The following is a 14,990-nucleotide window of genomic DNA, read 5'->3' on the forward strand; positions in this document are numbered from 1 at the left end:
ACACATTAATGTGCACATTAGATACGGAGTATCGATTGCATTGAATGGGAATATTAATTTATGGCCATTTTACCCACATATTGCATAAAGTAAAATGAGGTATCAATTCATTCTATTATATCTTTCATAACATAGTTGAGAATCATCTTTATACAAATTTTAGTTAAAATAAATCCTGAAACCCCAACATTAGTGATCAAAAAAAAAAAAAAAAAAAAAAATCCCATTGTTTTTGCCTATACATATAATTTCATGTCATTTTATTTTTGCATCCTGGTGTCCACTACAGAGGACATAGCATTACATATGAATAAAATATCATTTTTCAAAAATGTTTTTACTATTTGTTTCTCATGCTCTAAACGATGTGATGACATGAAAAAAAAACTAAATTCAAAAAATAAAAAAAAATAATTCTGGGTCTCAGGAGGATACACAAGTGCAAGAAGAATCATTACTTTTTCAAAGTTTTTTATTTACATATAATTACTTTTCAAACACACCCCTCATCTGCTATTGGTTGGCTCAACAGGAAGCCCCACCCACAAACTACCAACATTGGTCAAATCAGCTCAAGACAGTCATGCTTCGGAAATCTTTTTACATATTTATCTTTAACTTCAGCAGTCTGATCAAACCATAGGATCAAACGATGCATCGTCATTCGGATTATTTATCACAGGAAATGGAAGGTCAAGTTGAGCAGATTGCATTGTGGGATATAGTTCAACACAGAGGGCTCTGTTGTATACTGAACTTCTTTCGGGAGCTGTACCATGTGCACAACATTCATAATACAGAAATAGTAGTAGGCTATAATAATATGAATACTGAAGTAGTAGGTACTGTAGAAGAGTACAATGTTTCAAACTTAGCCAAAAAACAATTAGTTGGCGCTAGGAATGTTCAACGATTAATCGCATCCAAAATAAAAGCATAATATATGTGCGTAAACTGTGTATCATTATTTTGTATATATAAATTCACACACATGCATGTATTTTAAGAAATATTTGCATGTTTATACTGTATATATATATTTATATAATATATAAATATTTTATGCATAAAAAAACCCCAAATATATACATGCATGTGTTTATATATATACAAACTAATGATAGACAGTTTACGCACATATATTATGTGAACAAACTTTTATTTTGGATGCGATTAATCGTTGCACAGCCCTACTTGGCGCATCCAATATTACTGTATTATTTCACTTTGAAGAGACCAACTCAAAGCAGAATGAGAAAGTTGTCAGCATAGATGTACACCTGGAAGAGAAACCAATCAAAAGAAATACAATGCAACGAGCAATCAAGGCACTTTTAATGGCAGAAATCATCACCTGAGGCAAGACAAGAGCAAACACTCTCCGCATTAAGACACGTTCATTCCCCCTGAGGTTTCCTCATCTCACACTCAACTACCCCAGAAGCCCCGGAACCGCTTGGGTTCGACTTTGGACACTTGATATGCACATTTATGAGGTAGAATTGAAAACACCTTGCTTGCCTTTGTGCGTCTTCCAAATCTACGCATTTTGACCCAACCAAATTCAATATAAAACTGTACATTTGATTAGCAATAAAACCTCATTCGCGAGCGAGTTTAACCTCTGTGTTCACACACGTAACCCACACCACGTTACCCTAGACCAGACCAATCAGGGAGAGACATCCAATGAAGTGAACAAACTTACATTAAAAACTTTAAAATGTAATCCTTAATATATATTAAAAAAAGCAAGAAGGCACATACAGGGTCAGCAGAACTTTACCAAATCAATCACTCATTTTAAACATTAAGGCACTTTGCGCATTAATATTTCCCAGCGCTCCTCCACCGGTCCTCATTCAGCCAAACAGGAAGCTGCACACAAACAACACAGGAGTTTATGTTAGAAAGGAAATGAAGTCCAGTACACTTCGAAATTACAATTCTTATCATAAACACTAGTGTTCAAAAGTTTGGGGTCGGTAAGATCTTTTAAACATGTTTTTGAAAGAAGTGTCTTTTGTTCACCAAGGCTGTGCTTATTGGTTCAAAAATGGAGTAAAAACAGTAATATTGAATTATTATTTAGTTTAATATTGAACAATTACAATTTAATATAACTGTTTGTAACGACTGTAATTTGTTCCTGTGATGGCAAAGCTGAATTTTCAGTTTTTGTGGAAACAGTGCTAGATTTTTTTCCAGCATTCTTTGATGAATAGAAAGTTTACAAAAGAACAACATTTATTTTAAATATATTTTTGTAACATTAGAATTGTCTTTACTCTCAATTTAAAGCGGTTCTTCACCGCTGGCAAAATGGGCATTCAATAAAACTTGCCTGCTTATCAAGTGATACTTTTTTGTTAGTTTTATTAACTTATTTTTTTTTCATTGGTGTGACCTGACTCGAGAAAACAGAGAGAAAAAGGCTGTTGTCTTCCCTTTTGTCAAATAGTTAGGAAAACATGGTTACACTTTATTTGTAGGTGTCATTGTTACAGTGTAATTATATAAGTACTGAGTAATATTGATAAACTACATGTACTTAATATATAGGGTTAGTTGCATGGAATTATGCATAATTTACTGCTATTACTATGGTAAGTACATGTAACATATGTAACAAGGACACTGTAAAATAAAGTGTTATTGAAAACTTCAACACCCATAATGCACTGGGCATGTTGCCATCCAAGGCCACTCCCACCAGTCTGCTCTGGAGTCAAGCCCTGTGTCCCAATGCACATACTATCCATCCCAAACAATACGTGAGATTACTATTTCTTCCACAGCATAGTGTGTTGAAAAGAGTATGACAGAGGTCCCTGGATGGTCTACTATTTGTGGTAGATTTTTGAAGTGCTCACTATAACGCCTAATATTGCCCATAATCCATTGCACTTGGAGGAGGATTTGGTTCAGAACTACAAACACGAATAAAAAGTGAATAAACTACAAACATGGCGGATGTGCGCGACCGGCGGTCGAATAGAGAGGTTTAGATAAAGGTTTGAGTGACTAATAATAGTCACTCAAAGAGAGAAAATATTTATTTAATGCAATCACATTATATCTCCTCTGCAACAACACTGTGAACTTTTATAAAGCTCTGTTAGCCCATTAACTTTTAAATGCATCATTATACAAACACTTGAGGAGAGTTCCTGCATGAAAGACCCACGACTGGCAGATCAACGTGCTACTCTTCTCTACAGTAGTAAAATAAATGATATGAAATGTGGAGGATTTGAACTGTGACAAGATGATTGACAGGGCAGGTAATGGTGACAGGATGCACGTTTGTCACGAACCTTGTCTACTACTCAAAAGTATGTACTTTTTTTCCACAAAGGCAAATTGGGACGCAGCAAATTACTGCCTTGCTTTAGTAGGAAATACTTCTTAGCAAACTTTTAGACAATGATCTCGACTTGTATTTTTCCCAGTGGAAGAATTGAAAGAGTAAAGGTTCAGCAGAAGCGAGTTAGATTCGGTTTCCAGTGAAGGATCCAGTGTGTTGTAGGCAGTGGCTAAAGGCTGCAAAGAGAACGCAGCGACAGACTATCGGAAAACCTCTGTGTTTGTAGTCAACATTTCAAACTGGATGAGCACAAACAAACAGAGGGAAAAACAGAAAGAAACAGCCGTTCTGTCAAATCCACCGAAGCAAAACGCTGTAGCATACCGCTGAGAAAGCTGTTATCATAGTGATCCATTTTTACCATATCTACAATAACGGTTCTGTTAATAACCCTCTGCCGATCCGACGGTCTGTGGGCGGGGATGCAAAAATGCGGAAGTACAATCTGTAGTTTTCACGATTCTGCACCATTTCTGGGTCACTAATGAAATGTAAGTGAACTAGAGACATTAGCAACATTTCCATTACCCTTCAAATTGCGCAAATTGAAAATACGCTTAATGGAAACACGTAATTCTTAAGAATTCATAAAAGACAAAATAATTACAGCAATACTGGCTTCTAAACCTCAAATAAATGCCACAATCAAGACCTCGAGGCAGATATGAGGTAGAAACACCTCATATGTGCAGCTCACATGTATAATAAGGGTCATTCCTTACCATTAATGCTTGGAAAACACACAAACATCTCCTGCGATTAATAATAATGGCTAGTGCAATGGCTGGGATATAGTACATAAACCTCCATTTTGGAATGATTTTACTGATCGCGAGAGGAAAAAAAGTTTTAGTCGCATAACATCGGTTAATGGAAACGCCGTCATTTCGCAATAGTTTTTTGTCGACATTTAGAAGAAAAAAAACCCCGCAAAAGTTTTGCGCAAATCTGTAATGGAAACGCGCCTATTGATCACATGACACTCATCAGATCGTCTCTTCCACTGAAGATCGAGATGATCGTAGGATCATCAGGTTTAGTGCATTCAGCTCAGGCCAAACAGCAGCGGAGCAAATACTAAGACACTAGCCGCTTTCCGACCGGAGTAACCTTTTCACAGTTCCTAGAACTATTGGCTAAAGTACCCGGATGTCGGCGTGTTCGCACCGCAGGAACTAGGAACGATTTTAGTTCTAGGAACTCCATTTGGAGGAACTAATTTGGGTCCTACTTCAGAGTAGGGTCTAAACCAGCACTATAGGAACTACCCGTGACGTTAGTGTACGCTGATTGACCGAACGCACGCGGAACACCAGCACCCGCCATTTTTAAAACAGCTATAATGTAAACACACAGATTATAGCCTATATATTTACTCCTTTAACTAACTATACAAACATGGAAAACAGTGATAGATGGGTCTCTAAACCTTTATGCTGAAGAGAAAATCCAACGCAACTTTGAGGGGACCAAGCCACACATGATTATGTTTATCTGCCCAGCTAGCAACACTGGACATCAACCACACGGCATAGGCTAATAACTTTTTTCATATACTGTCTACTTTCTATAACAGTTCTATCTAATAACATATTAAACAGTACTGTTAGACAGATTGCTAACTAATAAACACAGAGAATGCGAGCATCGTTTGCTCTGGCGTTCTCAGCACCGCCAAAATAAAGGTCCGTCGCGCCGTCAAAATAAAAGTCACCGTGCTTGCGTCACTCCCTTACCCCTCCTACCAGTTCCTATGGCCACTTGGCCAGTGCGAACGCAAACAGCAAAACCGAGTTTGGGGGAGAGTAGTTCTTAGAACTGTTTAGAAGTGGACAGTTCCTAGAACTAAGTTCCTGTAACTACTTGGTCGGAAAGCGGCTACTATCAGACTCATGTTCATTTCTCAATTAAACATTTCACTCAAATTATTAAATTATAATCAACAACAACCTGCATTACAGAGGCTTTTTCATTAGTGCTCCCAGACTCTCTTTGCATTGCTATTTCAATGGGATTATTGGGCTAATGATGGACTAACGGTCTCACCTGTAAGGGTATCCGTGATATTTGGCCCTGAAGACGGACAGCAGCCAGCTGAAGAACAGCACCACCAGCCCGATTCCTGCCATACACATGACTGGAGACAAACATGACACACATTAAACCGGTTCTCACTGTAGTCTATGCAGAACTGGTGGATTGACAGCATACTTTTCCTCTTCCCGACGTCCAGGTCAGAGGTCGCAGCCTCATGAAGCAGAACCATTCCTAGAGTCACCGCAGCATCTGGATCAGGGTTCAGGAACACGTTCATGATGTGTGTGAATAAAGCCACAGCCAATCAGAACAGATGATATACATCTGTGTGTAGAGCTACACTACTGGTCAAATGTTTGGGGTTGGTAAGATTTGTTATTATACTTTTATTCAGCAAGGACATATTAAATCAAGCGACAGTAAAGACAACTTTTATGCTACAAAAGATTTCTATTTCAAATAAATGCTTTTTTATACTTTTCATTCATCAAAGAATTCTGAAAAAGTATCATGTTTCCACAAAAATATGAAGCAGCACAACTGTTTTCAACATTGATAATAATCATAAATGTTTCTTGAGCATCAAATCATCATATTAGAGTGATTTCTGAAGGATCATGTGACACTGAAGACTGGAGTAATGATGCTGAAAATTCAGCTTTAATCCCAGGAATAAAAACAGATATTGTAAATTATAATGTTTCACAATATTACTGTTTTTACTTTTGATCACATGAACGCAGCCTTGGTGAGCAGAAGAGACTTCTTCCAAAAACATTAAATCTCACTGATCTTACTGACTGAATGGACGGGTATGAGCACCAATGAGATTTCACTGTGGGCGGAGCTTCACGGCACAATGCAACAAAACAAAACAAGTGACCAACAAATTGTTTGTTGCTTGCCATGTAGTAGACAGAGCCAGGTTTACTAAACAGGGCAAATTAGTGAGAGCGAGAGGAGAGTTCTGCTCATGATCTACTGACAACACACACATTAACGAAGACAGACACAGCGGATCATTTCCATAATGACCGACGCAATACACAAATTTGCATCTGGTTTAAGACATGCTTATTTTGGACTGTAAATAATGGTGCAAACACCAGTAAATTGACGAGTGCAAACTTTAGTAAATCACCTTGCATGATCATTTAAATTCTCTCCTCCCATAAATTTTGCATCTGAAAGGGAAAACTCCTACAAATGCATGTGCAATAACATCAGCTGCAAAAATAACCCCGTCCACACGTGTTCAGCGCTAACTTTACACTGCATGTCTTTAGTACATCCTGACAGTGTTTTTTAAATGCCAAAAGAGGGTTTGCGCTGGCGCGGTGTAACTGATCTGAGCGCAGTGGCTGTGAAGGATACTGAAGAGAAGGACGATGTGAGTCTCGGCCACAAACTGAGCCTGACTGCTGCCGTGGATGTAGCTCTGAAATCAAAGACAGACATATACGGTGGATTATCATGTGATATAAAAACCTGTAGATGTGAGAAGGAGATAGTTTGAGATGTTATCAGTCATAACTGTGGATGTTTACTGACAAGCACCAGAAACAAGCCTTTCTGGCTGAGGGTGGGAAATTAGCATGTTTTGCAAATACAGAACCGTTTTTTTGTGCAAAAACTTTATTAATATCAAAAGTGACCCTCAAGGAACATTAAGAAGATTTGTGGCTTTTAGTCTATGGATGTTAGCTTTATGCAAGATGACAAAATAAACTTTCATCAAATGCACACATTTAAGAGTTTAAGGGCCCTATTTTAACGATCTGAAACGCAAGTACCTTTGTGAAAGGATATCGGGCGCTGTTGCTATTATACCGGCGGGATAAATGAGTCTTGCGCCCGACGCAAATCTAAAATGGGTTGGTCTGAAGTAGCTTCATTACTCATAGGTGTGGTTTGGGCGTAACGTGAAATAAACCAATCAGAGCGTCATCTCACATTCCCTTTAAGAGCAGGCGCGCTTGTTCCATGGCGGATTGCTATTATAACGGCGGATTTGCCAGGAGCGGTTCACGTCAGGGACGTAAAACACAGAGAAGTGACATTGGGGATGGAGAAACACACCCAAATTAGCTTCGGTTAAACAGGCGTATAATAATTTGGGTAAATGTGTAAGCTAGATTTATGCCTATTTTTTCACATCTTCATGGACACAACAATGATTTCCCTCGTGTGTTAATATATTTCCTTGTAATTATGTATGGTTTGCAAAAATGAAAACTGCTGCTTCTGTGTAGATGAGAGAAGCAAAGTGTATGCGCGTTGTGCACACGCTACATTATGGGCAAGTATGCGCCCTTAAAATAGCATCTGAATATCGCGCCACTGACTTTAGACTAGGTTTCTCCTGGTCAGTGGCGGAATTGTTTTCTGAAACTGCAAAATAGCATGAGGGAACGTTTGTGCTGGAACACGCCTCCTCTTTTCGCTGAATCGCCCCCGGGAGCACAAGTTCATTCCCTAGTTTACCGACGTGCGTCTGTGGAGGGAAAAGTCCGCTGTGCGCGGGTGCAAAATAGGAATGATACATGCGGCGGTGTACAAAGTCAATTGCGCTGGGTGAAAGATAGGGCCCAAAGTCTTTCTCCTCATGGAAACTGGAGCAAAAATACTGAGGACTCAACTTTTGTCCAATCAAACGCTCTCTAGAATGATTTAAAACAGGTGATTGTCAAGCCATTTCATGGTGTCTTTCAAATATGAAAGCAAACGTGAGGTAAAGAGTGTAACCAACCACTTGGCCAGTGTTCGGGTTCTTGTGAGCATATGGAGGTCCTCGGATGTGGTTCCACATTTGACCCGATGTCATGATCAAAACAAAACACTAGAGAGAGAGAGAGAGAGAGAGAGAGAGAGAGAGAGAGAGAGAGAGAGAGAGAGAGAGAGAGAGAGAGAGAGAGAGAGAGAGAGAGAGAGAGAGAGAGAGAGAGAGAGAGAGAGAGAGAGAGAGAGAGAGAGAGAGAGAGAGAGAGAGAGAGAGAGAGAGAGAGAGAGAGAGAGAGAGGGTTGTTCATGTTAACCGGATTTTTACATTTTTTTTTTACAACAATACAACAGAAGACAAATTAAAAAAGACTATAAAAAACAAGAGAAAAAAATGCTGCCAATCACTCAATGTAATCTACAGTTTATGGATTCAAAAATAGAGAAATGAATACATAAATTATAAAGTCATGTCTTTAAAGCTACACTGTGTAGGATTTTCTCCCATCTAGCGATGAAATTGTTTATGACTACCAACTGAATATTACTTTCTAGCCCCTCCCATTCCGAGGGTGTTTTAACTCCTATGGTGGCCGTATTACTTTAAATCTGCCGGCAGTCGCGAGTAATCTCCCCCTCGCATTCGTCACGGTGCCACTGAGTGTAAAAACGCGAAAGGCGAAGCTTGAATTTCCAGGTATGTCCCTCTTTGGCTAATGTATTTTCAAGATGTACGACTCGCTCGTATGTATTCAAAATGGCAGATTATACACTTACGAGAATACTTCATTAGTTGGTAGAAGTGATTACACATTAATGAGAATGTATAATTTTGAAAGAACAAAGTGTTTTTTGCTAAGAATCAACTTAAAATATTACAGTTTAGCTTTAATGACATCTAGTATATAGCCAATTTCAATGACAATGTGTAGATAGGGTTTTCACAGACATCAAGACACACTCACTCCTCTACGCCCCCAAAAGCCTATAATAATTAATAATAATAATAATAATTATTATTATAAAGGGAACACTTTAAATTAGACTCTCGTGCTTTTTCTAGCTACGGCGGCCATTTTCTCAATCGCCATGTGTTCTAATAGTAAATTTAACCAACGATTAATATTTAATAATTGTTTAGTTTTCCAATGTTGAAGATTAGTTTTCTAAGCAAATAGTAGAGCAATAAACTACCTTCACACAGTGAGGTGTGGCGTCAATCTCTGAAAGATCTCCTGATAAGCGCTAATGATACTTTAATCTGAAGAATAATGAACAATTTCTCAGAAACTTCCGACCAAAAATTCTGAACGGCGGTACAGTGCCATGAAGACTGGAGGTACGTGTCTTGACTATTAAGATTACATTGAACTACTAGTTACAGCATGAAATGAACATGGATGAACATTACAAGGCATGTTGAAAGATACAGTATAATTTACTGAAATGAATCCCGTCTCATGTAATCAGTGTTTCAACCGGGGAGAGACGTCACTAAAACAGCTTGTAGGCTTTACTTAACGTTACATTTACCTCAAGAAAGCTCTTCATTAGTTAGCTAGGAAAAATAACTCTAGAAAGCAACATTTTGCTAAATATAGCCACAGTAGTACATACTATTTATATTTTTACTGAACCTGTGAGTGATGTCTTCAATAGCCTATTTAATGTAAGTTTGAATAAATCTGTCATGAAAACAAGTTATTACAGTTTATTGTCATTTAAATATTTATATTTCACAAATAAGCTGAAGTAGAAACAATTCTGCTATCCAAAAGTTGACATAAAAACTGCCTTATGTGCGATTTAAATGTTTGTACAACTCAGTTTTAGCTATTCAAGTGTTGGTTATCAAATGAGTTAGATTAATTAATTAATTAATTATTTTTGGTGTTTGGCCAAGTGCATCCTGAATTTTCATGTCGCTGCATCCCTGTTATGAAACATAAAGGACCCACCAGTGCAGAGAAGGCCCAGACGTTCTTGTTGAACAGGAACTCCAGGTTGTTTCGGCGTAAGTAAGCCAGACTGCCGATGAACGCCAGCAGCAAACCCAGCATGAGCGGCCCGGCGTAGCTCGGAGGCCGGATCACCCGGATCTGAAGGACACACACCAGCCTGTCAAACACTGACGTGACTCTCCTGAAGCCGTGTGTGTGTGTGTGTGAGTCTCACGTGGACGTCTGTGCGGTCCGCCACCCATCGGGCCAGTTGCTCCGCGGCGAAGCCTCGCACCTGCAGCTCGTACGTGTCCGCGCGCTTGGGCTTGCCTTTGGCCGGGAAGTTGATGAATGTCGGAGCCGAGTTCATGTTGAGCTGAAGAGGACATGAACAGAATGACGGGACTATTGCAAGAACTTTCACACTTCTTAATGCCAACATGAATCATGATTATCCCCATTTGTTTTCTTATTACTGGTCTTATTGATGTAATATCTTGCTTTCCCTCTAAAACAACATCATCACCTCGTCCTTGCGACTAATTTTAATGCTAACCAACCGGCGTACTCTAGCTATCGTCATCACATTTAGGTCTGGCTCTATTCAGGTGTGTATGTGCACATCCAAGCACTTTCCAGAATATAAAGTCCTGCCAGAGACTTTGTTTTTCACTAGGTAATATTTCACATATTGAAAATGCCCCTTCATGTTCACTTTAAAAGAGTACAGGTATGAGGTGGAGTTCAAAGGTAAAATAAATTCAGGATGGTTACCATCTGGAAAACATCTGAGCCTTCATCAAAATCCACCATTGCAAAGAATATCCGGTTAGTAAATGCATTGGAGTAACGCCAAGAGTTGGCCAGGATCTGGTACTCTTCATCCGCCTGCCTGAAAACAAAACACAAAAAAATGACTTTTCCCATACAGAAATATCAAGTTTGTTTAATGCAATTACTTTAGCGCACGGGTTTTAGGTTTTAATGTGTAGCATGTCATTTTTGTGCAGCAACCACAAATGCACAGGTTTTCGAATGCTCGACTCGTCTGCCATTGCTTGGAAAAATGACACAGTCTCAAATGACTTCATGTGCACTTGCGTTCTGGTGGACTTAAACTGGCCATCATGTGCACATCCACTTGACTTGCATTTAAGTACTGAGTAATATTAATGAACTACATGCACTTACTATAGGATTAGGGTTTGCTGAGGGTTAGTTGCATGTAATTAAGCACAATTTATAGTTATTACTATAGTAACTACATGTAACGTGTAAGGAGGACACTGTAAAATAAAGTGTTACGAAAATACCTGCATATCATTACATCTGTAATTAATTTCTGTAAGTTATGCAATGCATCATCAACACAATCAGTGCATTGTATTTAACTTTTTTTTTATTTTATCTAAGTGCATAGTAGTTATACTATAATATAATGAATATTGTCAGTTGCCAGCTCTTGAGGTAAGTCGCTGAGCAACAGAAGTGCACTACACTGCAGAGTTGCTTTAGTATCATTTATAATATTAGAGTTTATAAAAAGTTTGAATTAGCTTTTATTTTTATATTTGTCAGTTTCCATTTAAGTTTAAGTTTCAGTAATTGTGTATGTGCTTCTATCGTTCCATTTTGCTTTTTTTTTTTTTTCATTTATAGTGAAATACAAAGTTGTCATTTTAGTACTTCAACTCAAACTTATTTCAGTTTGTTGACGTTTTAAACTTTTGTTTAAAGGGATAGTTCACCTAAAAATGAAAATTTGCTGTTAATTTACCCAAGATGTAAGTGACTTTTATTCTTCAGATGAACAGTAAAGTTTAGCTGAAACTGTGGTCTTTGCTGATCCATATTATGCAAGTCAACGGTGATCGTCAGTTTGAGATGAAAACATCATGGCTCAGAACCGTTGTCCAAGGCTGAGAATTACAGGTAATAATGTTCAGTTTCTTGAACAGACAATCAGTGAATCGTCAGGAGTCACGGGTATTCATTTTTAAGGATGCACGACATTTCGGCCACCATATCAGTATCGGCCGATAAATGTTCATTTCTAATGTTAAAGGGATAGTTCGCCCAAAAATGATATTTAAGCCATGATTTACTCACCCTCAAGCCGTTCGAGATGCATATGTCAATCTTTTTTCAGACGAACACATTTTCAGTTATTTTAGAAAATGTCTTAGATCTTTCAGTGGTTATAATGTGAAGCAATGGGGTCCAGCAGATTCAAGTCGCAAAATGTGCGCGCATCCTTCACAAAAATAATCCATCCGGCTCCAGGGGGATAAACGAAGGCCTTCTGAGGGTAATCCGTGCAGTTTTGTCGTAAAAATATATATATTTAAAACTTTATAAACGAAAATAACTGGCTTCCGGTGGCGGTCGGTGCGCGTTCACAGAGATGGCTGCTGGCATATGACGTAGGACGTAACGCAGGAAGCGTCGTGACGTAGAACGAACGTGACAGCGCAGCCAGAGAGCAGAGCAAAACAAAACTCAACGTTCGTTCTACGTCACGACGCTTTCCATCTCTGTGAACGCGCACCGACCGCCACCGGAAGCCAGTTATTTTCGTTTATAAAGTTTTAAATATGTATATTTTTATGACAAAACTGCACGGATTACCCTCAGAAGGCCTTCGTTTATCCCCCTGGAGCCGGATGGATTATTTTTGTGAAGGATGCATGCCCATTTTGCGACTTGAATCTGCTGGACCCCATTGCTTCACATTATAACCACTGAAAGGTCTAAGACATTTTCTAAAATAACTGAAAATGTGTTCGTCTGAAAAAAGATTGAAATATGCATCTCGAACGGCTTGAGGGTGAGTAAATCATGGCTTAAATATCATTTTTGGGCGAACTATCCCTTTAACGGCCCAATAAAAAATGAGGCTGATATATTAAAGCCGATAAATATTGGATTATATATGTTATAAATACTGTTCTCCATGATGGTTTTGAATTGCTTGAAATAATAAAGGACAATACAGTTCAGTGCACGTCTGTCATATCGGCCACATAAAGTGATGAGAACATCATTATAATTGTGTGCTTGGGTCATGGCTTTTAATGGTGAGATTTATGTTTTTGTAATCAGTTTCTCAAAAATTATATTAAAACTTGGATTTAGATTTATCAGCTTATATATATCGGTTATCAGCTTTCAAATATGAAGAATTATCGGTAAGCGCCTACGTCAAGCGTGACCTTTCCAAAGTGATTAAAGCGTGGCGCAGAGCTGGTTAAAAAGTATATATATATTTTTTTTTTTTTAAAATGTCCGCTGGTTTGTCTAGATAAGACTCTTATTCCTCGTCTGGGATCATGTTGAGACTTTGAAGCTGCACTGAAACTCAAATTTATACCTTCAACCCGTTGGACCCCATTGAAGTCTCTATACGGAGAAAAATCCTGGAACGTTTTCCTCAAAAACCTTTTGGAATTCTGAACCAGAAGGAAATTTTAATTCTGAAGTGAACTAATCCTTTAAGTTTACGTTCTTTGTCTAATATCTAGCACACACACACTTACTTGCAGACGGCACACTGTCTCTGAGTCTGCAGCGCCGTGAACATGATGATGACGGAGTAGTTGCGTGGAGGAGCTCGGATCAGCCTCCTGAACTTCTCTCCGTTCAGCCGGATCACGGCACGCTTACTGGTCCACTCCATCAACTGACTGACCTTCTCTGACAGCAGGGTCTGCAGGGGCGCACACGCACGCACACACACACACACACACCCCAGCCATTAACTCACAGCACACTCAGCACAGGTTCAGTCCTCACCGAGTAACTCATGTTCTTTGTCTTTGTTACACACGTATGAAGACTTCAGATGCAAAAGCCTCTAAGTCCGTTTAAAGTGTTTGTTTAATATTAACATTTTCATCAGGCTCCTATGTATCGGTTTCTACCCAAGTACCAGCATTTCTGAATGGGCTGAGGCTGGGATTTAGTGAGTTTGAAGTGAAAGTATTTGATGAACGTATACTATGTGCGGAGAGCATTCACAAAAATATTATTATCTCACTTTTGACAGAGGTGGCTTTTGCATATATACCAGGATTATATATATATATATATATGTATATATATATATATATATATATATATATATATATATATATATCAGCCACTCATTCGTTCACAGGAGGACACTTTCATTGTCTTACATGAACAGTCAGCTCAGCTCAGTTCAGAGGCTGCAGTCACATCAGGAAGCTTAGCTTAGTTTGCATACGGGCCAAGTGTGTCAGCTCATAATACATTGAATTAAACCGAGAGCAAAAATTCATTCGAGGTGATTTACCGATGGATCACAGTCAGTGTTCTCACAAAAGTAAACATTAATGTGCCATTTAATGTGCTTTTGAGACAGAGAGAATCTGTCAGAGCCTTTGAGAAACATGTCAGCTCAGTGCATATATGAGGGGTTAAAAAACACTTATTAACAAGCCACTCGAATCCACTGACCTCCTTCTTCTTCTGCCCATCTGATGGCGTGCCGTGTAAACTAACAGCGAGGAAAACAACTATCAAAAGTTTATAAAACATTTCTGAAGCTGCCACTGCGGCCACGACCGTTCTGCAGGAAGCAACTCCTGTCCGCTTCCTATTGGCTGAGCTCAGCGGAAGAGGAAGCGTTTCAAAATAAAAGTCGCAAGCGACAAAACTAAAGCTCGAAAATGCGGCAGAATTTTCAAAATAAAAGCCTCTAGCTGCCGGTAACTCTTTCATAATAATAAAAAAAGAAGAAAGCTGATCGTTCGTATGCATGTAGAACGGGGTAAAGGTGATTTAGTATAGTAAAAGTAAGATTATAAAGTCAAAGTCAACAAAGGAATACTGACATGATTGCTGACAAAGAACCTGTAGTCCAGAAATATACAACAAAGAAAATAAATAATTATGTTGAAGCAAAT

At 38.7% G+C, this 14,990-nt stretch overlaps 1 protein-coding gene across 1 annotated transcript; it reads right to left on the reverse strand.

Moving 5' to 3' along the window:
- Positions 1-1,318: 1,318 nt before the first annotated feature.
- magt1 (magnesium transporter 1) lies at positions 1,319-14,687 on the reverse strand. Its single transcript, XM_084133748.1, has 10 exons — positions 14,542-14,687; positions 13,599-13,768; positions 10,837-10,954; positions 10,298-10,438; positions 10,081-10,221; positions 8,154-8,243; positions 6,779-6,842; positions 5,579-5,653; positions 5,414-5,504; positions 1,319-1,878 (listed from the first exon to the last, which is right to left on the reverse strand). Exons 1-10 carry the CDS (start codon positions 14,620-14,622, stop codon positions 1,863-1,865), a joined length of 987 nt encoding a protein of 328 aa, XP_083989874.1. The 5' UTR covers positions 14,623-14,687; the 3' UTR covers positions 1,319-1,862.
- Between the last annotated feature and the right edge of the window lie 303 nt (positions 14,688-14,990).

The sequence above is a fragment of the Abramis brama genome (genome assembly GCF_963993115.1).
Source record: "Abramis brama genome assembly, chromosome: 13".
Classification (NCBI taxonomy): domain Eukaryota; kingdom Metazoa; phylum Chordata; class Actinopteri; order Cypriniformes; family Leuciscidae; genus Abramis; species Abramis brama.

What these genes read in the sequence shown, in the direction of transcription:
- magt1 (XM_084133748.1), bottom strand. Translation starts at nt 14,622, where the DNA reads ATGTTTTATAAACTTTTGATAGTTGTTTTCCTCGCTGTTAGTTTACAC. An exon ending in CGGACCGCACAGACGTCCAC is followed by an intron (nt 10,222 to 10,297) that starts GTGAGACTCACA and finishes TGTGTCCTTCAG; the next exon opens with ATCCGGGTGATCCGGCCTCC. An exon ending in GGACGTCGGGAAGAGGAAAA is followed by an intron (nt 5,505 to 5,578) that starts GTATGCTGTCAA and finishes GTTTGTCTCCAG; the next exon opens with TCATGTGTATGGCAGGAATC.